Genomic DNA, 27226 nt, shown 5'->3' with positions numbered 1-27226 from the left:
TGGGGCTCGATCCCAGGACCTGAGCCAAAGGCAGATGCTTAACTGACTGAACCTCCCAGGTGCCCCTGTTGGTCAACTTTTAATAAGAAATTGTAAACAGGGGGTGCCTGGGTGGCTCAGTGCGTCAAAGCCTCTGCCTTTCGCTCAGGTCATGATCCCAGGGTCCTAGGATCGAGCCCCGCGTCGGGCTCTCTGCTTGGCAGGGAGCCTGCTTCCTCCTCTCTCTCTCTCTCTCTGCCTGCCTCTCTCCCTACTTATGATCTCTATCTGTCAAATAAATAAAATCTTTAAAAAAAAAAAAAGAAATTGTAAACAGGGTTTTCCTTACCTTTTGAGTGATCTTTATATCAAAATAGTTTTCTGTATTTGTTGTCTGAATCAGGTCTTTAATTGTCTTAAATCTAGTAGAACTCACAATATTAAAAGAGCTAAGTTCTGCTCAGAGCTATGTAATCTATATTTGTTCATGAAGTCTTTAGTTGTCCCTATGGTTAAATGGGTAACTAAATATTGTTTCACAGTGACCTATCACGCTATTTGATCAAATGTTTTAAAACTTTTTTATATTTTTTAATAACTTCCTTCAAATAAAATTCTAAATACTGTCTTTTCTAGTCAAACTGACATTTGGATTTTCCAGAGAGTCCATGGAGCTTCTCAAAAGATGTGTTCTCTCTTCTTATAAAAAGGAAGATGTTAAACTAATTATGCTAATTTGTTATGTTAAATTATGTAGGAAGTTCTGTTGAATGAGAAGTAATACTAAGCCTTCTTTATGTTTTATTTGTGTAGGTATACATTAGAAGCATTCCTGAAATTGTGTGAAATGTTGGAAATCTGGTATGTTCCAGTATAATGTTATCGGTCATAAATTCTAATTATTATCTTCAAATGTTGCATGTTACAGAAATAAGCAAATTTACTTGTCAATTCCATTATAATGAACTCTCATCAGATGTTTAAAAATAAGCATCTTTAAGTCTTTTTACGGATAGTTACTGCTTTTCTCTGTTCTTGGCAATATTGCCAAGGCTTTGACTGGAATGGGGTTACAGGTAAATCTGATGGCCAGTCCTTGGTGTGACTTCCTGGCCTCAGTGCCTATGATCGTTCAGTCCGAGACTCCTTATGAAAAGTTCCAGCAAAACAGTCTTAAAAAGAACTTACATAGTTAGTCATTATTTTCAGTACAACTACGTGAATAACCTGGGCAAATTTAATGCAAACACTTTTTTTTACTGTTTTACTGTGATTATCTTTGGCAAAATATGGGCATACTTACAGCGAGAAAAATTGTGTTTGCACCTTTGTCTATATTAGATTATAGTCCTATTATTTGTCTTTGAGGTTTTGTTATATACCAGTAAACTGGACTGGATCCTGAACTCTTCTAGTTTCCTCATATATCTGGCTACAATTCTCCAAACTAATGTTTCCAGGTTTGTCCCACTCTTCTGACTTGGAATCAGTAAGAACAAAGACTGCTCCTACGTCTTGGAGGGCACTATAGCAGGTCTTGTTCATTACTGAAACGGCAGCCAAACTTCACGGACTTGAGGCTTGACTACACATCTCACACCCGAAGAAGGCTCTGCCTGCCTGATATCCTCTCCCTCCTGTGCAAATGCCAGTGGCCTCCAAATCAAATCGACGAGGAAGACAATAACCTGACATCAAGGTAGACTGCTTCCTCCCAGTTCAAAGGATCAGGACTTCCTACTTTAACTAAACATAAAATCTTTTATTCTTTTCTTTACATCTTTTACTCTTGGATTGGCCTGGGAAGACAACATCATTATCCATATCTCCCTGGCCACTGTTAAGGGGGGTGACTTTTCTGACTATTAGACTTGTCACCAGAAATTCTGATCTGTTCATGCCAAAGATTCCTTACTTGTAACCAATTTTTCCTATGATCTGTTCCCTGTACCCAAGGGAAATACAAAAGGGTTAACTTCTCATTGCAAGATTTTTCAAAGAGACCCTTTTTGGATGGGATGGTACCTCACAGAATATCATCCAAATTTCTCTGATCCATGGCTTGAAGAAATTAATCAGGAAATTCCAGCTAACAGATATATCAATAACTGACCTTAGTTGGAATTCTCTGCACTCTATCTGCTTTAAGTTGTAGACATATGAATATTTAGATAGCTGGTGAGCTGAAGGTCAATATTTATTGGGATGTTTAACTGTCCTTGTCAACATCCATAATATATCAGAAACCTCCAGTTGGTTTCCCTCATTAAACCTTCATAGATGTCTTAAACAGGAAGTTCCAGGAGGTATACATGGCTGTGGGTTTGCTTCCACCAGGAGAGACTTTCTCCCCTATATTGAAGTAAGTGCCAATGAAAGATGACCAGAAATCTCTCCCTAACATTAAGTGTGCTGGCCGATTCCACAGCCAAAGCAGTAGCCGCCGAAAATTGATCACTTGACTCATTGGCTAAAGTAGTCTTAGACAGCTGTATTGCCCTTGAGTACCTACTTGCTAAATAAGGTGTTTGTGTAAAGCAAATCCCACCTGTTGCACCTGGATAAATGCCTCTGGAGAGGTAGAAATTCAGCTACACAAAATCAAGGAACAAGTCCATTGGTTACAACAAATTTCACCTAACGACACCTTCTTTTTTTAAACCCATTTAGCTAGTTACCTTCAGGTTTGGATTCCTGGATAGAACCATCATACAAGCTGCATTTGTCATAGTACTTTTGATTCTGCTTTACATTATTATTTTAAAGTCTTGTACCTGTTGCCTGTTAAACCTTTGTAGAAATGACATACCCAATAGGGTGATGCTAGTCTCAGTGCTTTCAGATGATCTCTAACATTTATGACCTTGATTAGATACAGACTTTAGATAAGAAGTACCTGAAGGTGCTCTTTCCTAACCTTCCTTGCTACGCAAATGTGGTCTTATGTGTTTTCCAAATGCTACCTACTTTCCCTCCAACATAGGACATCACAAGGAAATGTCCTTTCTGGCACAAGGGGCAAAACCACTAAATGTGGAAAACCTGACTCTTAATTCAAGGATGCTTTCAGAGAAAGATCTTGAACAAAAGGGGGAAATGTGAAACCAATAAAGGAAACCTCATCTAAAATGGAGTCAGGAGGCCAGAAAGGGGAGCTCTCATGTCCTACCACTTGTCAATCACAACCCCAAAGGGAAAAGATGTACCTTTCACTACTAGCAGAAGGAGCCCACTCTACTACTCCAGTCTGAGGACTCCTGACACAGCAATAAGCTCAGCCAATAAGAAAACACCACAACTTAGCCAATGAGAAACCATCAGAGCCTAGAACTCTCACTTGCCTCCATCGGATTTCATTCAAAGCAACCCCTCCCAACTTCTTCTTTTTCTCTAGAAAGTAACCTTCCTCTCCTTTGATCTCTGGACTTTATGGTTTGCTATGGCATGTCCTGAATTGAAATTTCTCTGCTATTCCTGAATAGACCCATTTTGCTAGTAAAATAACTGGCTGTTTTACTTTAAAGTCAACAGGCCTGAGTCCCATAAGTCTTCCCCCATTTAGAAGGCAATTTTAAGTCCAGGTTGTTATCTGTGCTTCTGAGCCACTGGCTATAAATTGGAGGTTCCCATTCCTTTCCTCCAGTTTGATTAATATGCTAGAAAGGCTCAAATAACTCAAGAGAATCATTTACTTGTGTCTACCAGTTTATTATAAAGGATATTATAAAGGATGTAGGTGAATAGCTAGGTGAAGAGATACATAAAGCCCAGAAAGTTCCCAAGTGCAGGAACTTCTGTCCCCATGGAATGGAGTGTACCATCTTCCAGGCAGATAGAAGCATACACCAACATGGAAAAATCTCCGAGGCCTGTCCTCTTGTGTTTTAAAGGAGGCTTCATTACTTAGGCATGATTGATTACATCATTGGCCACTGGCAATTGATTAAACCTCTAGCCCCTCTTCATCCCTGGAGGCTGGGGTGTGGGTCTGAAAATTCCAACCCTTTAGTCATGGTTGCTTCCCCTGGCAATCAGCCCCCATTCCTAGGGGCTTTCCAAAATTCCCTGGATTAACATGATTCAGGTGTAGTGGAAAGAGGAAAAAGACCTGGTAGATGGATAACATCTACTTTATCTACTTTTATCTACTTTTCTGATCAGAGCCCTTAATATAGGAACCATAGTTATTTTAAATTCTTTTCCTGATAATTTGAACATCTCTGTTATATCTGAGTGTGGGTCAAATGGTACTCTGTCTCCTCAAACTGTGTTTTTTCTTGATTTTTGGCACATTCTGTGAGTTTTTGTTGAAAGCTGAGCATATTTTATTGGGTCATAGAAACTGGGGTAAGTAGGCTTTTGGTGTGAGTGTTGATGTTAATCTGGCTAGGAGCTCAGGTGTGTTCAATGTTCTCTGTGGCCATAAGTGCCAAAGACTTCAAATTCCCTTAGCATCCTTGTTTCTGTCTCCCCTGTAATCTTTGGGTTTCCCTAAGTATTTCTTTTCAGAGAGAGAGCATGTGTCTTACAGCAATGTAATCTGCTGCTATGCTGGGTCTCTGTTGGTGTATAGTATGGAGTGGGGAGAAAGGGAGCTTTCTATTAGCTTCTGATTAGACCTCAGCCTTCTAGTGGACTTGTTTCTCAACACTGTAACCTTCACAAATGTTCATCCAGAGGTAATAATTCCACTTCTCACCGTGAAATACTAAAAATACCTTTCATATACAGGTGAGAAAGTGTCAATATAATTGTAAGATAAAGAGATTTCAAATAGCACCACACACATTGCCACAAACTGGAATTTCAAGGTCAGAATTTAGTTAGGGGACAGAGTAGAGACAGGTGTTTATTGAGTATATAACCAACCTTACATTAGGCATTTTATAATTGCCACCTCAATCTCTAGAACAATCATATGAGGAATTACAGTCATTGGCAGAATTGGAAAAGGGTTTCAGAAAGTTCATATCACTTGACCTAAGTTGCATAGCTAAACTGATTTGAATCCCCAGCTGTGACTTGGGAGAGTCTGTGACCAAGATGACTTGAATGCCCATTTTCCCATTCTTATGGTTATTAGATGGAGTCATGGCTACTGCAGGAAAAACTACAGTCCCCAGTCTCACTAGCATCTGACCCAAATATTTGAAGAGTGTTGTGTGGCTGCTTCTAGAAATATTCTTAAAAGACAAATTGATGCCTTTGTTTCTTTAGTCTTTGTCCCTTCCTACATCTGCTGCCTGGAAAGCAGCCATGATGGTGGCCATCTTGCTGGTAATAATGGATGGAGCCCAGGAGGAGGAAGAGTGGACATGGTTAGAAGTCCTGGGGGTGGGGCATGATCTACACATTGAGGAATCCAAGGACAGAAACCTGACAAACATTAATAATTTGAGGAGTGGACAGAACAGGCCTGTAGGCAGATGATACCAAGAACAAGGGCAGAGAGGTTAATATCAGTCCTAAGAAGTAAAATAAGATGTGGAGTGAAATCCCCAGGAATCTTTTCAGAGAAATCGCTGTGACCCATTGGAGGTGGAAGTAGGGTGGCTTAGGAACCAATGTGAGGAGAGGAGATGGACAAATTCCTCTAGGCTGTATTTTAGATGATGTTACCAATGAAGAGAGATTTGCTGCCGGAGTGGGATGGAGGTCTTTGTAAAGTTAATTTATTTTTGCTAGGTTTCAGCTTCACACAGTGTTTAGTGCACTGACAGGATGCAGGGAGCAGCTTGGAGGTGGAGATACTGAGGTGTGGGAGAAAAGCCCTGGAAAGTGCTGGAAGGAAAGTGCAGGCCACAGGGTCAACCAGAGCAGGGAGGTGAAGGCAGAAGAAAGTGCCTGTGAAGATATCAGTTTGGGTTGCTGAAGGAATTTGTCCTTATCAACTTCCATTTTCTTGGTGAGGTAAGAGAAGTTACCCATGGGAAAGAGTGGGTGATGGATGGGTTGTGCTGGACTTGAGAAGAATGAAGCACAGAAAGGCCACCAGGGGGAAGAGAAGGAGCGAAGGGGGACAAATCTGCCTGGCTCTGAGTTGAGGCCCCATGGGCAATCAAGGCTAGCCTTTGGAAACTGCTAGGATGAAGACAATGTGAGGCCAACCAATGAAGCTCAAGCCCTGCAGCAGGAACTGAGGACACCGAGCTGAGGGGCCTTACCTCTACCATCACTGCTTTACTTAGTACTGTCCAGAGGAAGGGGGTCCAGGTGCAAGGACACTCACAGTTACCATCTTAGAAGCAGGCTCCCCAAGGGCTGAACACCAATGACTGGTGCACTTATTACTGGTTTGGTCTCCAAGTTGATAGCAAACTTATGAGGAAAAAAAAAAAAAAAAAGGAATCCAGGCCACAAATGGGAATCTCAGTGGCTTAGCTGTGGCCTGTTCATAGCAGAAGGAAACTGTTCAGTAGCTTGGGAGGGAAGTGAGCTGGGATATTTGAATAAATCCCAAACAGGCCACTATCCCAGAAATGAAGGTGCAGACACCGCCATAAGAGCCCTTCTAGTTCTACATGGGACATTTTGCCTCATGTCAGCTCTTGTTTTCTGGCCCAAATTCTTGGTCATGTTTCTCTCAAGTGCTAACTCTTGGAGGTTGCTATTAGGGTGTTTTTTTTGTTTTTGTTTTTTTTTTTCCCAAACATCTGAGTCACTCTACCTCTAAGATTCTAAATGACTTCATTTGACAAATCATGACTACCTCAGCCTTATAACACTGAGGAGTGTAAAGATCATGTATAGCCTGGATTTCCTTTTCTATCATGGACTGTTTATATCTCCCCAAATTCATATAGTGAAGCCCTAAACCCGCAGTGTGGTGGTGTTTGGAGATGGGGCCTCAGGGAGATAATTAAGGACAGATCCGGTCATGTGAGTGGGGCCCTCATGATGGGATTAGCGGCCTTACAGGAAGAGGAAAGGGAGATCTCCCTCTCTGCGCCCACACACAAAGGAAGGGCTGTGTGAGGACACAGAGGGAAGAGGTTCTCTGCAAGCCAGGGAGAGTGTTCTCACAGAAACAAATCACCCGAAACCTTGATTTTGGTCTTCCAGGCTCCAAAACTGTAAGGCAATAAATTGTGTTGTCACTCAGCTCCCCAGTATGCAGTACTTTGTTGTGGCCTAATATTGCATCACAGTGTAAAAACCAAAGGAACAGAACAAGGGCGTGGTTACACATTTGTATCCAGCCAAACTCCTTCTAATGTCAAGAATTCTTCTCGGTTCTTGAGCAGCAGGCTGACTCCTGGATGCCAGATCGTGTCATTCTGCATGATCTTGAGGCTTCCACATCTCAGGACTTGCTTAGGCCATCAGGCTCTTGATCATGGCTTTATTAGGGCAAAACTTCAAGTGGAAACTGCTAGGAAACCGATGCAGAGAGCACTTGCTCCCCTTGGATGAAGTCACCTTGTTGTAGATTACCCTCTAGAATGCTGTAATTGACATGTGGTCTCTTCTCATAGAAGCTCTTCAAGTAAATCCAAATTTGTTTAGACAATTTCATGGGTACTGTAAAACCACAATTGAATTTCAGGCCTTTGTAGCAGTCCAGCCAAGATGCACTCCAATTAGAAAAAATTGCTGTTAATGTTGTGACGACGTGGTGGCTGCCCACTGTGCCTCAGACCTTTGTTCTTGGAAATCCCTCGAGTCTCTTCTTTATTCTTCAGCTAAATAGACAGGCCCCTGGAATGTACACTTTTGGAATTGTAATAGAGGAGCAATATTGTGCCTCTCTCTTAATTAACCTTGTTAACCAAGGATTTGGAACATTAGCTGGTTAGGCTAAGAGGGCCTTTTGAGCTGCTTGGTACACGTCTGCAGTTGAGTAGGATGTCACTCTTGTGAAATAAAATGCCTTTTAGGGGCGCCTGGGTGGCTCAGTGGTTAAAGCCTCTGCCTTCGGCTCAGGTCATGATCCCAGGGTCCTGGGATCAAGCCCCACATCAGGCTCTCTGCTCCACAGGGAGCCTGCTTCCTCCTCTCTCTCTGCCTGCCTCCTTGTCTAGTTGTGATTTCTCTCTGTCAAATAAATAAAATAAAATAAAAAAAAAAGAACTGTAACATTTAAAAAAAAATGCCTTTTATTCTTCAGCATACACCAAATACCTTTATTATTCTTTGAGTAATGGTGTGATATACTTGTTTAGAGAAATAATGTGTGTAAGGGGCACAGATTTGTGCTAGGCACAATAAAACCTCAGCTATTACTTTTATCATTACAAAACAAGTTATTGTTGTTTTTTCCCCCCCTCTCCCTCTTTTTGGAGGCTTTCTGCATGGACAGGAAATACAGGGGCAGAGTTGTCAGAATCACTCAGGCAGCTCAAGATAAATCAGTCCACAGTGGATTCCAGATTCCACATTCCCTGAGGCCACTGCCTTTCTAAGAGCATCTTACCCCCAAGATATTCATGACTTGTTTCTTTTGACTCTCACAGAGTCTTCTGAGGTACTTCTCATCCTTTCCTGCTCTCCACACAAAAGAGAGTAAGAGACAAAGGCTGCTGTTTTTGCCCCCAAGCGGATGCCCCTCCCAGCCTGGGAAGGAGTTTCAGGGATATGGTAATTAACAAATTTTTCTTAATCTTCCTTTTATAGTTAATCTCTAATCTCCAGTTGGCCAGTTCATTAAACTGTAAGCATACAATAGATCTGAAATGAAGGCATCACAGATGAATGCCAATTCACAGACCTGTCCATTCTGTGGAAAAATACAACACGAATCCCACCCTGAAATACTAAATTAAACATTTGAAATTAATCACATGAATATGTTTTCCAGTCCACTAGGCAGCAGTTCATCTAACTCAGTGGAATGTCATTTTCCAAATAAGAAGCAACCATTCTTTTATCTTTTCTAGGGAAAAAAATGCTCCTACATAGAATTTGGTCTAAAATCACTGCCTACTACATTCATTCAGGGAATGTGCAGGACACAGTGGCCCCTAACATACCCTGAGTGGGTCTGGTATGTATTCCAAGTACCTGGGGCATGTACAATGAAGCATCTGTGTGGCTGGCTTTGGAAAGAAGGACATGGGACTCAAGGTGACAGGGAACCCTGAACTGTGTCCTCTGTATAGAGGGCGTTCAAGAAAAATACTCAACCATCCTCTGTTTAGGTGAGAACAAGAACCCTGCTGCAGGTTCAAGCAAAGCCACCTGTTCCACTTGGGCCTCATCCCAATGACCAAAGTGAAGGGCAAGTTCATGAGAGACAGGATTCGTTTTCTTAACAAATCAGTTGCAAGCAGAAATGACAAAAATGGGCTATTCTTTTTTTAACTAAACAACAACAACCACAACCAGAAAGCAGATAGGAACATTATTTTCCAAGGTATTGGTTGAAAATAGTCCAGAGAGTAGAGAAAGAATGGTACTTGTAGTTTCCAGATACACTGTTGGACAAAAATGCTTTTCTTGAAATCGGGATTATGGAATGCTGGATATCAGATGGCATCAGCCACTGAGTTGGTCTTTAGTTTTTCTTGTTCTTGCCAATAAAGCCGTCCATCACCTTAAAGGCACCCATATACTCAGCCGTAAGCAGTGCCAACTTGATTGGCAAGAAACTAAAGAGAACACAAGAGAAGTTTTCTTGGTTACTATCATGGAAGCGCCTCGACCAACTCGGCCGAAATGCAGGGTCACTGACTTGCTGCAGATGGGAGTCCCTGGCATGTGCACACATCAGTGTGCATGATTTAGGATCACTTGGGGCTTGTCCACTATATGGGGGAACTCGCTCAGGGCCTTTATATCTCTTCTGGCTTTATTTACGATTACTCGACTCACTTCTCACATCGGTTTCCAAAGCTTCACTGCACTATATCATGATTGACAGGAAGCAGTGAAGTCTTGTGGAGTTGGATGAGCCTGGCTTGAATCCTAGCTTTGTCACTTACAAAGCCATCCCAGGTCCATTACTTAACTCTTGAGCCTGTTTTTTTCTGGTATCAAATGAAGTCCCCAGTCTCTGTTTCTGGGACTCCTGTGGGGATTTGATGGGTCCCAGGACCTTTGGCAAAACCTAACTAGGACCACTCCTCACCATGCCCGCTCACCCTTCCCAAGACAGCACAGACCCCATCCGTCCGACAGTCACAATGCAGAGCAAGGGGAGGCACATTAAACCTAAGTCTTGTCCTCAGAGTAGAGGAAAGGAAGGACACTAAGCTCACTGTCCATCTCTGGGTTCCCCAGGATGTCCCATGTTACCTCATCCATAATCCCTCCCCTAAGCAACACACTGAACGTCCAAACTCAAATTGCATCACCCCCTGCTTCCTACTCTTGGATTTCTCTTGCTTTATGTTTCTTCCTAGAACTTATGACTACCCAGCATGCCTTTTCTTTTACTTAACTTTTTTGTCTGTTCCCCGCCACCCACCCCACAAGAAGAAAATTTCAATGAGGGCAAGGACTCTTGTCTCTCTCCTTCTTTGCCGTAACCCCGGGTCCTAGGACAATCAGCAATTTGTGGCACATATTAGGCACTCTCTAATGCTTACTGAATGAATATTTGAGGGAACGTGTGATGTCATCCCCTTTACCGAACTTCTTCATGTTTCCAAATGTTTCTCAGGAGCTATGTAGATCTCTCATATCTTATAAAAGTAAATATAACCTATATGATTATTCAAAAACATTAGAAAAATTAAGTCCTCTATTCTTTACACTTGGCATTACCATACCACATACTTCTATCGATTAGGCAACAGATAACCACTGTCCTGTGAACACGCACACTGTCCTATAAATTGCATGACGCTCACTAATCTACAAGCTCTAACCAGCATTGACTTCTAAATCATAAACAAGAAACTGGCGGGGAGAACAAAGGGCATGCTCAGAGTCACAAACTTAGTAAGCTGCAGGATCATAACCCCAGATTTCAAAGTGCTTGTCCAAGGTCCTTTGCCCTGCCTCCCAGAGCCTGTTGGCTGTATCACTCTTGTGCTAGGTGAAGCCTGGTCCGTGAAAGGACATAGGAATGATTTTGGTGTGTTGTGCAAAGTAGATACAATTAATAGGAGAGAAAAAGGCATTTCTTTATGTAAGAAGGACAGTGGCTGCCAGCCATATTATCTATGTTCAGATAACTCAAGCACTGCTGTCAAGAGGGATGGAATTAGTCATAATGCTAAGGGCAAAGCTAGAGTCAGTGAACGTTAAAACGAGACAGATTTCAGTGCCATGGAGGAAAGTGATTCAATCACGGAATATGCTTCCTTGCAAAGCAGAAACCTCGATGGGGTGGGGGGTGCTGTATAATTAGATGACCTGTTCCAGTCCAGAAAACAAATTGAGATAGTGGGAATCTGCAGCTGCTCAGCAATTTGGCATCACCACTCCTAGAACCGGGTCCCATGTTCACGGACTGCCGTGGGTGGGTCTCAGCACTAAAATCCAAATGGGACTAGAGGGGGTAAGCAAAGATGCCCTTGGGTGTTTTCAAGAGGTGGTTATCTTTTTAGTCCCTGCCTCCAGTGCTTTTAACCCTCTTATACTTCAAATTTATCCTCTATTGCCAATTATACCCATACCACAACTTCCTGAAATTTTTGGCTTACTGTATACCCTTGATTCTGGGGATCTGTACTCAAGGAAGTGTGGACACGATATCTGTTCCAATGCAATTATTCTATGAACCCACAAGAAGCCCATCTGTCCTAAAAAAAAAAAATGACTTCAATCTGTCCACAGGTCATTCAGTAAATCCACTTCTCTCTGACAATAATGCAATACTAAGGTGGCTGGCAGGTTCCAATTCCATCTTCTAGGCTATGTGAATTTTTCATGTTGGCACAAGGAAGGGATCCAAGTGCATTCATTTAACAGATATTTTTAAAGTGGATCCTCCTGGTAGGAGAATGAGCTGTTGACTGGCTCATTAGAGAAGTAATAGGAAGCTGATATGGTTACCTTTTTAAGAACAACACGAAGGATATAAACTTTGGCACATTTAAGTATACTTTGTTTGTCAGGATGCCATCTACTATCTTGTCAGCTACATACTCTGGTTCCAGAAGGGGTAATAGGAAAGGACGGCTAAGGAATTAAGGAAAAAAAAAAAAAAAGATAAATTACTAAAAAAAATCTTATAAATTAGGGATAAAAAAAGGCTGCAAACATTATGACTTATTTACTTCTTTCCCTTCCAGATATGATCGATTTCTCTCTTTACTCCTTTATTATCAACTTGCTAGTGACAACTTAACTTAATGGCAAACGATGCCTCTAATTAACACACTGATGATACAATATATGCATCTATGTGAAACCATATTAAATAACTTCCTGTCATCTCCACAAGATGCAGAATTGGGAATTTGTGCCGCCCACCCCCATGATTTTCAGTCTTGCTGTGGAATCAGTCAGGGAAGCGTGCAGAATGGAATTTGGTGGCAGAGAGAAACTACGGCCACGAACGCTGGGGGGATGGTTAGCAGATGCTACGGCGTGGGGTGAGCTGGACCCGGCCTTAATAAACCATTCCATTAAACCATCCCAATAAACCAAACCATTAATAAACTCAATGTCTTAAACAAAAACACATTTGAAGAAAGAAACAATTCTGAAATCACTTATAAATCGGCTGAATCCTATGAAATACCTTTTTAAAACAACATTAATGAACAAAACAATATAAAATAGGTAGTCAACCATTTTTAAAAATGTCATTTCTTTGAAATCAAAGGACATACTTACGTAGTAGAACAACCTTCAAACATTCCAGTTTTTATAAAAAATGGGCACACAATAGTGGTTTTGATCCCCTTTAGTTTCTGGACTACTGTTTCCATAAATACAGATTCAGCAAATCCAAAGGCTGCAAATTTACTTGCACAGTAATCTGAAAAAGGCAAACAATGCCAATGTATATTCTAGAGTTTTTAAGTGGCATTACATCAAGCTTTCCTCATAAACACGAATACACGCAGAGAATGGGACAGTCATGTCAGAGTTCTTATTTTTTATGATCTTGGTCTGGCCCACCAGAGGAAGTAAGGACTGAGAGGGGAGAAGAAGCATCACTTAAAGGTCTGTTGACAAGGATCAAGTGCCCTCTGGGAGATGCAGGGCTTTGGGAGCCCCCTGTGGGTCACCCTGCTAGACTTTACTTCCACCCTGACGAGAGGTCAGACACTGTGTGAACTGTTCCATGGAGCATGACATGCATGTCCAGTCCCTGACCTGAAGAGTTTCAAGACCGTCAGGGCAGGGAGACACACAAAAGAAGAAATAAAATAATAAGGGATGTAGGAGTCCAGGCAAGAGAGATCACCGTGGGTCATGATACTCAGATCAAATTTTCTAACTATTCTAACTATCTTCTAACTAAACTTCTAACTTTCCCTTTGCTGGAGAAAAACAGACTGGCAAACGTCAACGTCTACTTCTTTTTTTTTTTTTTTTAAAGATTTTATTTATTTATTTGACAGAGATCACAAGCAGGCAGAGAGACAGAGAGAGAGAGGAGGAAGCAGGCTCCCTGCTGAGCAGAGAGCCTGATTCAGGGCTTGATCCCAGGACCGGGGGATCATGACCTGGGCTGAAGGCAGAGGCTTTAACCCACTGAGCCACCCAGGGGCCTCTCAATATCTACTTCTTACCCATGTGAGAATGCAGAGGGAGTGGGGAGTGGCATCAATGTCAGTTTTGAGTTTTCTGTCTACAAACACACTCACTCCAAGTGAACACCTGCATCTTGAACTCGCAGAACATTTGGAGAAGAACTGGCATTTAGGTGTACTCTGACTCTCCTTTTCCTCACAAAGTCAGAAGAGGCTTTGGGGAGAAGCAGCCACTACAATGACAAGAGTCAGGTTCTTAGACTGCGGTGGGTTAGACAGTAGAGGAAGGGAAGGGGAGAGGGGAGTCCTGAGCAGCTTCTAGGATCACCTGAATCATGGGGAATGAATGCAGCTCACTGAGCCCTTGCATCTCTGAAATTCAGATGACCAGAAACAACCTGACTCAGGCAATCTGCATTCTACATAGCACCCCCACTGATTATGAAGCAGGGGAACCAAGACCCACACCATGGGAATGACAAAAGTCTTACACATGCTTCGAGGGTGAGCAGGGTGTGGGAGAGTCTTGTATCCTAAGACAGAGATATTGTGCCAGGAAAAGGATTCATAGGAACTACAAATAGACCAGCAGGAGTTCAGAGACCCACGAGGTCACAATAAAACCTACTGAACTCTAAGAAGGATGGAGGAAGGGGAGTTCCACTTATGGGGAGATGTATGGGGAGTTCCACTTATGGGGAGATGTGTACAGATGCATAATATTTGAGGTGACTGATGGTTCTCGAACTCTATTCCCATAACCGAACTGAACTGTGCTTACCATCTTGAGCTGTGAGTCTTCAACCAGTGGGAGAGCAGAGAGGTTAATTTTAGATTTCTTGGACTGGAGAAACTTTCTCCAAATGCCCAGGAGACCACTTAATGGAAATTTCAGAAGCCAGAGTGCTCTTCCTTACCATCCCCAAAACAGTGCCAGGGGTCCCCCAGATGGTGACTATGCTATAATCACTTGCATACAAAGAATTTATCAGTAAGGTCTCTCTTTTCCTCTTTTTAACTTTTATTTGTTTGTTTGTTTGTTTGTTTGACAGAGAGCTAGAGAAAGAGAGAGGGAGAGTACATAAGCCAGTGGGGAGAGGCAGAGGGAAAAGCAGACTCCTGGCTGAGCGGGGAGCAGGGAGCAGGGAGCCTGATGCGGGACTGGATCCCAGGACTGTGGAATCACAATCTGAGCAGAGGGCAAACACTTAACCAACTGAGCCACCCAGGCGCCCTCTCTGTTTTTTTTAAAGCCCAGGAGATTGCTCTGACTTAATCATTCTAAAGTGCATAGTTCAACTGCATGTAAGCAAATCTGATAGGCAGTTCTGCTGTACCATGTTCTCAACCACTTACCTTATTGAATATGTTTCTTAATTTATAACCCTTTATCATTGGTACATCAAATCAATGTTGATTTTTCAGAGCTAAGTAAGATAAAGTTGTAAAACTTTTGCAACTGCTAAATAATACATTTCTCTTACCTGCCAGTTTATTTATTCCAACTAATCCAGCTGAACTTGAAATGCAAACCAAATGTCCGTGATCCTTAGCGATCATAGCAGGTAGAAAGCATTTATAAGTCTAAGAAGAGCAAGAAAGAACTGTTAACATTTTATACTTTTTTCAGATGTTTATATGATCGTTGTGATGAAAAGAGTCTTTTAAGCTCATTGAACTACCTGAAGGCACTGGGGTATAAAAATGTAAATATCTGGCAAGTAAGCCTCTTAGTTTGCTCAACCTGGCAAATCAGTATTTAATGATGGCAGTTCCAATATTGTTCAAAATAATTTATTTAGACTTATATTTCATGCATATGTGACTTTAAAAAACAAAATTCCGACAATAATTCAAGAAGTATGGGAGAATCTTAACTGTGGCAGGCACAACACACACACCAGTGAGAGTACTGGAGATATGATAATTTAGATTTATATTGCCTTTTTTCACCTCTTGGATCATATTTGGATTTCAAATTTTTCTGAACGTTGTGCACAGGACATGCCACTATTGGCTTCGGTTTAAAAAATCACTTTGTTTTGAAGTTCATCTCTACTTCTTTGAATAATGGTTTCTAATTTTGATTCCATGTCAGCAGAGAGGATATGTTAGGAAGAATGGGTGTGTGCTGTGTCTCAGTAATATAGAGCATCTTCACCTTTGATGTGGGACCTGGAAAAAGAAGGTAAAGAAGAGAGAAATGAGCTCTGACTGCAGATATGTTCTACAACACAGAAATAAATCATTAGGCAGGAATACTTGCATATTTCAATGAATTTCTATTTCATATTTATTTTCACACTTGAATCATATGAGTAAATATGAGAAAAGGGATCTTTTATAGAAGTCAAATGACCTTTGCATGCATCACAATGACTTTCCAAGAGAAACTAACACTTAGAGGCGGTCAATCAAAGCGAGCCCACAGCGAAGCATAATGAAAAGCTCCCTGAGTTCTGATGGTCTGAGATGAGTCTCTTTACTTCTCCCTGGGGATGCATCCCTTGGGAGCACGGCCACCAGGAGCCCTCTGACCCACTAGCAATTAAGTGCCTACTCCATGCAGGGGCTCAAAGAACGTATGCAGACTTGCCTAGAAAGAGTATCCAGAGTGAGAATGACAGAGGTCAGGGACACCAGGACTGTGGGGACAATCAGAGGAAGAGAGAGAAAGAAGGGAAAGAAGAGACCCAAGAAGAAAAAGAATGCAACAGAAGTGGAGACTATGAATGAGATGATGGTTTTATTTTCATTCTGGCCCAAGAATCTAACTTCATTCTAACAAAGGAGAGGGATTTGGGGGACAAGAAAACATAAATCACTTGCAGTAGCTCCCAAAGGAACACGGTGCTCACTTAGTTCAGAATCTTTCCATCTTTCTCCTGAAAACAATACAGAATACCAACAATACCACCAGTGCTGGGACACTTTTGGTGAAACTAGGTGACAGAAACCGACAAAGTCCAAATAACATTTGAAGGCTGCCAATGATAGTTGGGCAGGGAGTCTGTAGGGGAGGTGTTAAGGAGGATGGAGGGAGCTCAGAAGTCTCCAGCAAATACACCCTCCCAGCAGAGAGCCACCCAGGGCAGTGGAGCAGATAGAGGCAATGGGGGGTATGCCTGGGGAGGTGTGGCAAGACTAGGTTCAGCAAAAGCTAGGAAAACCCAAATTCTGCAAGGGGCACATCATATTGGAAGTCAGGGGCTATGATCCTTAATGTCCATGGCACCTGTCCTGTGCCCTTTAATGTCACCCAGGCTACTGGTAGAAACTCTCTTTTCCTTGATTAGATACTGAGTGAGGTGACTGCACATCTTGGTTTGCCCAGAATAGACCTGATTAATGCTTATTTATTAATAATGCTCTCTTTCACTTTCTCTTTTTAATCATCATCATTATTATTTTTTTATTATCTTTTCCACTTTCAAAAGAGTTCCAGTTTTGGGAAATTATAAGGTCACCTTGGTCAAGATTATATGATGTCATTTCTGTGTCATTTATTTTTTTATTATCTTTTCCACTTTCAAAAGAGTTCCAGTTTTGGGAAATTATAAGGTCACCTTGGTCAAGTTTATATGATGTCATTTCTGATGTCATAGCCCTGAGCAAATCTTTTAACTCTTCTGATCCCTTATTTCACTGAGCTGTTTCAAGGATTATGCAGGAAGTGCCTAGGACAGCACCTGATATAATCAATAAATGACAGTAAAACCATAGGACAGTTGTCTTTTCAGGATTCCTGAGCAAAGGCTCACACAGGTGTAGGTTAAGTTGGATCCAGGGTGGGGGAGGAGGAGCACGTGGGTCAACCAGGAGAAATCTGAAATTGAGAAGTCTGTGCTTTAGTTAGAGGTGAATAAAATTGTAAGAAAACAAGAGGAAGGTACTTCTAAATTCACAGTAACTTTAGATTATGAGAAGAAAAAATAATTACCCATAAATGTGCTTTAAAATTCACATCTAAAGCCTTTTCTATCAGCTCATCTGGGCAGTCGAGGAAACCTTTGCCTGTCACGATTCCGGCATTGTTGATTAGGATGGAGACATCGCCAACTTCTTTTTTAACCTGCATTGAATAACAAGAGCAACACACAACCATGGAGTAATTCTTTACATGATCTAAGCTTAACTTTCCCATAGTTTTACAGGCTTCTTATCCTAGTTAACTCAGATGGAGCTTACATACTCTGCAAAGTATGCTTTACTTCCTTTGCTGAGTGTACAGTGCGTCAGAGATCCACGTCTGATGCTTTTTTTTCCTCAGTTCTTCCCTCCTTCTTAGGATGGTTCTAACACTGCAGGGCTACTTTCCTTAACAGAGCAGTTAATGAGGGACCATTCTAGTCCCTCCTTCAGGCTCCGCGTAAGTAGTAGGTTATTTCCATCACTGAGATAGGCATTATAGTCATGTGATATAAATCAAGACCCAGCACACACCAAGATGGGGTGGAGTAGGAAGGCACAGAGGAAGCATGCCATTTCTAAACAGGTTTTATGCCCATGCCACAGCTCAGAACCTGTCTGTCCTGCTTATACCAACTAGCTGGCTTTCTTCTCCCTATCACAGGCTTCTAGGTATTAAGATATGTGAAGGGAGAATTAGAGTAAGCCCCATTTGCTGCTCTAATGCAGGCCAGAGTAGGTACTCCATAACTTGTATTTAAGAAATATAATTTCTGGGTGGGACCTTGGAGCCTTTCACTTATAGTAAATCTTTAGCTTGTAATCTTGGCTCTTATGGCAGAAGTGAGTGCAGGATTTTTCTAGGATTGGCGACACGAGATGGTGGTATCCCTTTGCTCCTTTCTGTGCTTAGAATTCCATTCCTGTAATTTGTATCCCAAACAGGGGCTCTGCCCCCCCGATCAGAGAGAACCCCTGGTTGCAGTTGCCCTGTGCTGAACAGGAAGCTCACAGCAGTACCCCTTACAATGCTAGCTCTGTGTGTGTGTGTGTACAGCTCTCTACATGGGTGACACATTCGGGCACAGAGCAGGATGTATTACTGAATCCAGGTGGAAGCTACCACCTCATCCACTGCTCTGGAAGGCCTGAGCCCCAGCAATGAGGGTGACATGGTAGGGACTTCGGAGCCAACCAGAGTGGCAGTCTAGGGAAAACTGAGGATGAAATAAATAGGACCAAGGAAATCTCACCTTATGGTAGCATTTTCAGATAAAAGCACTGGAAACAGATCTGACTTAAAGCTTTATTTGGAGAGTGGGTAAAATATTTAGTCAAATTCAAGCTGAACAAAAGTCAAGGCTAGAAACAACTAGCCCTACCTAAGGCAAAATTGGATACAGGCTTCTGGTTATAGGATGAATAAATCAGGGGAATAAAAGGCACAGCACGAGGAACATAGTCAGTGGTACCCTTGTGTGATGGCAGAGGGTAGCTCCACCTGTGGTGAGAATACCCTAGCATATAGAGCTGTTAAATCACCATGATGTATGCCTGAAGCAAATATAATATTGTGTGTCAACTATACTCAAATGAAAAAAAAAAAAAAAAAAAAAAAAGCTGGACAGGGCTGTGGACTGGAAGCCAGTAGGATAGTAGCATCAGAAGCTCATATCCTTGGGGCGCCTGGGTGGCTCAGTTGGTTAAGCGGCTGCCTTTGGCTCAGGTCATGATCCCAGCGTCCTGGAATCAAGTCCCACATCGGGCTCCTTCCTTGCTCAGCAGGGAGCCTGCTTCTCCCTCTGCCTCTGCCTGGCACTCTGTCTGCCTGTGCTCACTCTCTCTGACAAATAAATAAATAAAATCTTTAAAAAAAAAAAAAAAAAGATGCTCATATCCTTGCTCAGAGTCAGGGATGGCAAAGCCAGAAGTTACATCTCAGAGAAATAAACAAATGTGTGTGTCCACTGCCTCCTATCACCTGAATAAAGCATGTTATCATATATTTGACAAAATTAACATCAGACTTTAATTTCAAAATGGCACCTGGTTTCATTATCTGTGGCTTGTGTCTTTGCAGTATATGAATACTGTATCTTTATGAATCATACCTTAAATGTACTGGGCTAAGCACTTGTGATAAGATTTTTCACGTGAATAATCTTTCTTCCTATTGCTTTATCTGTTTTGTATATAGGTTTATCTTTTTCTTTTCTTTCTTTTTTTTTTAAAAGGATTATCTTGCTCCAAAGTCTGCTTTTGCCCTTTAAATTAGCTTGGAAAGACATCATGAGTATTCTGCCTCTGTCACATTAGGGGGAAAAAAAAAAGGATTAGGTTTAATTGTATGCGACATACATTTAAGTATTACTGACCAATGATAACCCAATAAAATGCTCGTCCATGCAATGAGAGTAAGCTTGTTTGCTTTGTGTTGTTTTATAAGAGACACAGGGTAGCAGCTAAGGGAAAATGCAACAGACTAGTTTTCTTTTTTTGTATTCATTATTCTCCTCATTGTAAGAATGTGGCAACAGTGTGTTCAACCCTGGATGACAAGTCTAGTGAGACTCCTACATAAGCTGGGCCTGTCTGCTGGTGGGGATTTCTCTACAAATAACCCAGCTATAATAAAAGCCAGAAGACTGGGCACCTGTGTGGCCCAGTCGATTTAAGTGTCTGCCTTCAGCTAAGATCATGATCTCAGGGTCCTGGATCAGTCCTACATTAGGCTTTCTGCTCAGCAGGAATCTGTTTCTCCCTCTCCCCCTTCCTGCCACTCTCCTTGCTTGTGCTTTCCCCCGCTCTCTCTGAAAAATAAATATTAAAAAAAAAATAGAAAGAAAAGAAAAGAAGGAAAAGCCAGAAGATCGTGCAAGTCAGCGTCTCCCTTTAAACTGTCCAAGATGGCTGATATGAACTTCCCAACCAGTACTCATTAGTGGTGGTGGGTAATAAAGAAAAGTCTGCTTCTGGGGCGCCTGGGTGGCTCAGTGGGTTAAAGCCTCTGCCTTCGGCTCAGGTCATGATCTCAGGGTCCTGGGATGAAGCCCCGCATTGGGCTCTCTGCTCAGCGGGGAGCCTGCTTCCTCCTCTCTCTCTGCCTGCTTCTCTGCCTAGTTGTGATCTCTGTCTCTCAAATAAATAAATAAAATCTTAAAAAAAAAAAAAAGGTCTGCTTCTACTAGTGATGACGTGGTTTAAAAGATGAAATGATCCTGAAATTTGACCTTGAACATCAGGAAGCAGAAATAAACCTTAAGGAATTCTCATAGATGTCACACATAAGGCTTTTCCCCCCTCCTGCTATTGAACTAATGCAGTCAGTTGGAGGTATGCCAAGTAAAATTGATTCCGATTTGACTTGTCTAAGGGATCAGTCATTAAATGTAGTTAGGACAATTCCACATGTCACAGCAAAGGTAAGCAACCATGCATAGCCCCACTCTCATCATGCGTTTATTGTTTTGTTTATTATTTAAAATAATCACTTACCTAGGTTGCCAAGTAGCAAAGGCTACACTTTCTGAACTTAGTGCCAAACTATGATCTGAGGGCACTAGCTTTCAAAGTTCTTGAGGTCTATGGAGATGACACAATGTCATACCAATCTGAAACCTTTCATCAGGATCACTGCTCTCTGGAATACTTTTAGAAAATCCTTTGGTATCTTTCCTCTCTCCAGAGGAAGAAGTGCAAATAGCCAGTTTATGAGTGGAGAGTAGTTTGCTTCCCCTGAATTCTGAAGAGCACATAATCAACTCTTTTTAAGACCCATAAGTAAGAAAAGCTGAATAACAAACTGGTAATATGTACCATTTGACCATTTCTGAACGAAGCATGTTGGTCAGAACTAAGTCACAGATATGGGGAAGAGGTGATTATTTATAGAGTGCCTTGTATTAGCTTGCTCAATATTGGTCTTCAGCATGTGAATATGAACTGAAGATTGCTTAAGAGTGGCTACAGAACTTGTTTGCAGTCAGCATGAGGGAACATGCCAGGTGATCATCGCTGTAAGTGCACAGACATTCATCTGTGAGGCTGGCACTTTGAGGGAGGCGCTAACTTGTCAGGTTGGGGTCTCCAGACTGTATGGGGCTGTGTGGGACTGAAGATGGTAGTCACAGATGTATAGAATTTAAAGACAAATTTCACCAGAAGCTACACACTCACTTGCCAATGACTTGCCAATCTTACCACTAGGAAGTAAGGTAGGAAACAGCAAGGGGATTCGAGGTAGGGGCTAGAAGCTGTGTGAGAACTTTCCATTGGGGCTGGGCTGCCCTTTGCAGGCCAGTCTGTTCATTCTTTCTCGCTAAATTGGGGAATTCTGGGGGCCGCCAAAAAGGTGGCCCAGGAGAGTGATGTGCAGAGTACTCATGCCGATGGGGGTATAGAGAAAAGCCTTATGAGGGAAAAGAGGCAGCAAACAGGTACCTGCCTCAATGAACAACAATAATAACAAAAAACCTCTTACCACTGCTTACTGGGGTTTTGATTTCCTGAAAGTCTTTTTTAAATGCACAGCTGTGTCATCACCAAAGGAGCAACTGTGGTTAAGCATCTTTAGGATGAATGAAATATTCTGATTTTCTTATGATTACTTAAGAGAAAAACACATTCAAATGAAAGGCACTGTGCTGTGGTAGAAATAGGGGAATTTCAGCTCAGACCGGATATGGCTTCAAGCCCTGGCTTAGTCATGGGCTAGCTCTGGGACCACTGAGCAGATTATTCAATATCTCTATGTCTCCTTTCTCCTTCAAGAAGAGGGCCACCCTCTACCTCCTATACTGTAACACAGTCTGTACCACCTGGTTGGCAGGGCCAAGTGTGTACTATGGAGTCAGTAGACTCAAGGCTGAGCGATCTTTGCTACTTAGTACCTGTTCCTTAGGGGAGCTACTTACCTCCCTAAGCCTTGGTTTTCTTATTTGTGAAATGGAGATAGTCATGGACCTCACTTTATAGGATTAGGATACAATACAGCTGGCATGTTTCATGTGGTGTATGGTATACAATGACAACTCACAAATCCTAATTCTCACTCCCCAATACTTTTTCAATTAAAGGGAAGCTGGAGACAGGCAAAGCTGCACTGAGCAAGGCAAAGGGACAGAGAAACGGAGGCACTTGAGTATATCCATGTACAGGGCTTATGACCCACAGGGAACAGCAAGCAAAGCAAAGGGACAGAGAAACAGAGGCACTTGAGTGTATCTGTGTACAGGGCTTACTACCCACAGGGAACAGCAAGACACAAGATCTACCTGCTCGGCTACTCTGTATATGTTTTCCTTTTGGCTGCAGTCGCAAGTGTAGGCATAAACTCTCGTGGCTCCAGCTTCCCGCGCCATCCTACATGTTTCCTCGTTCCCCTCCTTGTTGATATCCCAGAGAACCAGCACAGATCCAAGGCAGGCAAATCGGAGGGCCAAGAGCCTTCCCAGTCCGCTCCCAGCTCCAGTGATGAGCACGATTTCACCAGCAACATTCTTCCGTGGTTTGGGGATGATGGTGAAAATCAAAGACTCCAGGAAAGCAATCATCGATTTTCCTAAGAAAACGACCAATTCCTTGGATGACTTCAGGCTGGAAGCCATGTTGTGGATGAGACCTGTTAAGGAAGAGAGACCCACATACATGATCCCAGCGTCCTGGGATCGAGTCCCACATGGGGCTCCTTGCTTGGCAGGGAGCCTGCTTCTCCCTCTGCCTCTGCCTGCCAGTACTCACTCTCTCTCTCTCTGACAAATAAATAAATAAAATCTTTAAAAAAAACAAAAAAAGGAAGAGAGACCCACATAAAGCCATCCGTGACCACTCCCTCTGAGTGTGTGGACTACATGGAGCTCATGTTTTCTGAGATAGCAGAAACTGGGACCTGTTATTTAAGCTTCTATCTTGGTAGCAGACTCTGAACTTAGACACAGGGATTGTGTCTTGGCCAACTTTCATTCACAGAACAAAGCTGGGCCCACATCTGAGTAGGACAGGACAGAATGTTCCCTAACCAGGAACTGTAACCACACCAATATTTGACCTGAAGGAGAAGTTAATTCTTTCTCACAGTTACCCTTTCTTCATAATAATCCCAAGTCCCGCTGACTGCTTTTACGTTCAAAGTCATAACTATATTGTAATGTTTATGTGGTAACTGCTACCTTTCTGGTTTTACTTTTGTCTCCTTTTGGGTTTGTGTTGGTATTATTTTTTTAAAGACTTATTTATGGTGGGGGCATAAGTGGGAGGGTGGTACAGAATTTGGAAGGAAGGTGTCTTGAAGGGCAAGTGGTGATTTTCAGACTCTCATTTTAAGCTCAATCGTGGGGTATGTGTCTTCAGACCTGCAAGGATGAGGGTCAGCCTTCCCACAGTAATGGAACACCCTGGGTACCCTCCCGAGGCAGCAGGCTGGGCACTGTCAACACTCCTTCCACGAGAAGACTCAAACCAACTCATCCATCCTTTCAGGCACGCCACTATGAGAGTCCATGCCAGAGGGAGAGAGGTCTATTTCTCTCCTCAGTGGGTTCCAACACCATGTGGTGGCTAGAAGTTTCACCACTGACCTGGGGAAAGGTTTTTAATGCCAGAGGCCCTAAACTTGAGATTCCACGGTTCAGTGTTGGCATGATGTAAGACCTAGACCAAGGTCTTACCACTTACCGCTGTCTGGGCAGCTGCTTATTAAGTTCTCAAGAGCTTGGCATCCTGAGGTCTCTCTCATTTGGGGTTTAGGGTGTCTGCTGAGTATCTGCACAGGTAGTGCAGTGTAGAGATTAAAGTTTGGGTTGGAATTCTGGATCTGCCACTGACTTTTCTGCAGCCTAGGTTAAAATTATTTTATTTTTTGTGCTTAAGTTTCCTCTTCTGAATAAGGGGATTCTGCAGGATGCACCAATGGGGGAGCTGTGGAAGTTAAAACTTAATCCAGGTAAAGTATTAAGGTGTGTAATACCGTCCCTAAGATCCCTTATGAAATTTCTGAGCAAATTGGGGGGGGGGGAGGTTCTCATTGCCCTGCACACAGCTCCTTCCAGGGTATATAGGGTGGGGGTGGGGCAAGGGGAGTTGGGCTGGATTTCAGCACCTGCCAAGTTACATATCACTTCTGTCTCCACTCCTAATGCCCATAATGTGGGGGCCTTCCTAGAACAATGCCAGGCCCATAACAGCAAAATGACTGGACTGGCTAGAGCTATGATTGGTGTTCCCGCTAGCATATAAATTATGATCCCTGCCCATAGCAAGGAAAGACGGTGACAGAAAGTATACTTACAAACAAAAGTAAATGTAAGGTTCCGTTTTAGTGTAAAGACTCTGTCTTAGGAAGTTACAGAGCATATTAAATTTAATCGGGTTACACACTTTGGTGTGTAAGGGCCTGACTACTTAGTTCAAAAGCTGAAATAATTTGGGGCACCAGTCGGGAGAGCAGCAACTCTCGATCTCAGAGTCGCGAGTTCAAGCCCCATGTTGGGCATAGAGCTTACTTTGGGAAAAAAAAAATGCTGAACTAACTTGATGCAATGTAAACAGATGTCTTCTGCCTCCCATGCCAGGACCCAGCAAGCTGCCCTGGTGAGAGGTATGTGATGAATTGGGGACGGTGGGGAGGGAGTGGTAGACGCGCTGGGCAGCGGAGAGCAGCGCGGTGCTGTCTCCCGCTCACTCCCAGCCTCAGGGCCTGGGCTCACCGGCCCGCGCCTTCTCTCGCAACGCCACCCTCCCCCCTTCCTCAGGCCACCCGCTACAGCTTTACTGCCGGCAGGCGAGTGGCTGGCTGGGCGCAGAGCCACGGGCGCCTCGGAGGGGTGCAGCGCCACCTCCTCGCGGAGGTCTCGCCCCGCCCAGAGTCCAGACTTCGGGAACTCACCCAGGACACGCAGCCCTCGCGGTTCGTAGACAAGCAGTGGTCGGACACCGGCGCCCGCGTCACTAGCTCCCGGCTGTGCGGTTCCGGAGTTTATCTCGGAGTCTGCACAGGCCAAGTCCAAGGAGGGAACGGCTCCGCCCTCGCACTGGGTGGAGCCACCTTGGGGCCCCGCCTTGGGGCCCCCTTGACTCCGCTTTTCTTTTCCTTCCTTCTTTCCCTCCTTTCTTCACTCCCTCCTTCCTTCCCTCCCTACCTTCCCTCCCTTTCTTCCTTCCTTCCTTCCCGCCTCCCCACCCCTTCCTCTTTTTCACCAGGCTGCCAGTCATAGAGGTTGGACATTCGATCGCTATAGCTGGACGCACACAGTTCGAATACAAGAATCAACCCTGGATGTCGAAAAATCCTGATATCCAGGCTGCATCCTGTATTATTAGGTCAGAATTTATGGGTTGGAAGGGGCCCAGGTATCAGCAATCAAAAATGTACCCCAGGTGTTTCCAAAGCACAACCTGGAGGGGGAGGGACGGTGGGAACCCTTGTGTTAGAGGCCAAAAAGGAGGCAGGTGCAGGAGTCCTTGGGTGGGGGGTAGGGAGTGAGCAGGGAGACGGGTCAGTTCTCTGCAGAGTGCAGAGCAGGGCAGGAGTTCTCCAGCAGAATCTGACTCCTGTCCTCGGGATCAAGGTCAACAGCTTCCCTGGCCCAATGGCTGTAAGGAGTGTGGGTGTGGGAGAGTCTCTTGGAAGGCAGGTGAGGTGCTGGGCAGGAGTGGGTGCAGCACTGGCAGGAGATCAAGAAGTAAGAGAGGGCGAGGTTTGTTCTAAGGAGATGAGGTTGAGAAAAAGTCAACAAAATACTCTCGTCCAATCAGTGTTCATTGAACAACTCTGTGTGCAAAGATCTAGACAGTATAGCAATGTTATATCTGTCAAAAAAAATGTTCAGTCAACATTAGCTAATCCTCTGATATAGATAGAATAAGTCACTGCTGAAATGCTTATTATATAGGGTGGAGTTTGTTGGGTGATATAAGAAGCTGGAATATCCATAAATTACAGAGTGTTGAAGGAAAGCCAGGGAGTCAGGACAAGACTGTTTGGAATTGACTCAGGGTTGTGTCAGACATACACAAGTGGTGAAGTCTCCAAGGAGAGCAGATTAGCCAATTTTTGCATCAGGAACTAAACATTCCTTCTTTATTTGGCATGAGAAGAAACAGGTGGGTTGTATAAACCTGGAAAAGTCGGTGCAGCGAAGAGCTGTGAAGGTCATTTTGGTATGTTACAGGTGTTCTGTAGGGAGTGGTGAGCTGTGCAAAGTGCATAGTTGCGCTGTCTGAAGGTGAATGGGGCAGGTGAGTGTGGACTGGTTTCAGCTCAGCAATCATTGCCTACGGGTATGTGCTGTGCCCTGCTTGGTGTTTGGCTCTGGAGCACTGCAGAGCTTTGGGGATCCGGGTGGGGGAGGTGGAGGGGACACATCCATGGACTGCACATGTGTGGATGTTAGTGTCACAAGTTCAGAAATAACAGACACAAGTCCAGTGAATCACGGAACTAGTAGTCAGTGAAAGTTTGTGGCACACTCCAGAAAGATTGCAGACTGGGAGCTCAAACCAAAACCTGGAATGAGTCTCATATTAAAGCAGTTAAAAGCATATTTATATATGCTTTTATGTATAGTTAAAGCATATTAAAGATGGCAGTGACTACTCTTCACTGAGATTGGTTATAATATTAGAATATTCTTAAATGATAGGAAATTGGCCAGTGGTTACCATCTATCGACCCTGGGAAACAGTTGCAAGTTTTGTTTTGTTTTTAATATTCACAATAGACATGCACCCCTGTGCCTGGGGTGCATAGA

General features: G+C 43.2%; 1 protein-coding gene across 2 annotated transcripts; it reads right to left on the bottom strand.

Annotated features, from left to right (window-relative positions):
• Nucleotides 1-8061: 8061 nt before the first annotated feature.
• On the bottom strand, nucleotides 8062-25515 carry SDR16C5 (short chain dehydrogenase/reductase family 16C member 5). Of its 2 annotated transcripts, XM_046014092.1 has the most exons (7): nucleotides 25363-25515; nucleotides 22754-23100; nucleotides 17512-17643; nucleotides 15056-15155; nucleotides 12706-12850; nucleotides 11920-12045; nucleotides 8062-9566 (listed from the first exon to the last, which is right to left on the bottom strand). In XM_046014092.1, exons 2-7 carry the CDS (start codon nucleotides 23084-23086, stop codon nucleotides 9473-9475), a joined length of 930 nt encoding a protein of 309 aa, XP_045870048.1. In that variant the 5' UTR covers nucleotides 23087-23100; nucleotides 25363-25515; the 3' UTR covers nucleotides 8062-9472. The 2 variants fall into 2 exon arrangements, with proteins under 2 accessions (XP_045870048.1, XP_045870049.1); XM_046014093.1 differs by lacking the exon at nucleotides 11920-12045.
• Between the last annotated feature and the right edge of the window lie 1711 nt (nucleotides 25516-27226).

This window comes from Meles meles, chromosome 1, assembly GCF_922984935.1.
Source record: "Meles meles chromosome 1, mMelMel3.1 paternal haplotype, whole genome shotgun sequence".
Classification (NCBI taxonomy): domain Eukaryota; kingdom Metazoa; phylum Chordata; class Mammalia; order Carnivora; family Mustelidae; genus Meles; species Meles meles.
The sequence above is the reverse complement of the archived record's forward strand: the minus strand, read 5'-3'. Positions and strand labels throughout refer to the sequence as shown.

What these genes read in the sequence shown, in the direction of transcription:
- SDR16C5 (XM_046014092.1), bottom strand. Translation starts at nt 23,086, where the DNA reads ATGGCTTCCAGCCTGAAGTCATCCAAGGAATTGGTCGTTTTCTTAGGA. An exon ending in ATTTTAAAGCACATTTATGG is followed by an intron (nt 15,156 to 17,511) that starts GTAATTATTTTT and finishes TGCTCTTCTTAG; the next exon opens with ACTTATAAATGCTTTCTACC. An exon ending in TTTGAAGGTTGTTCTACTAC is followed by an intron (nt 12,046 to 12,705) that starts GTAAGTATGTCC and finishes TTAATTCCTTAG; the next exon opens with CCGTCCTTTCCTATTACCCC.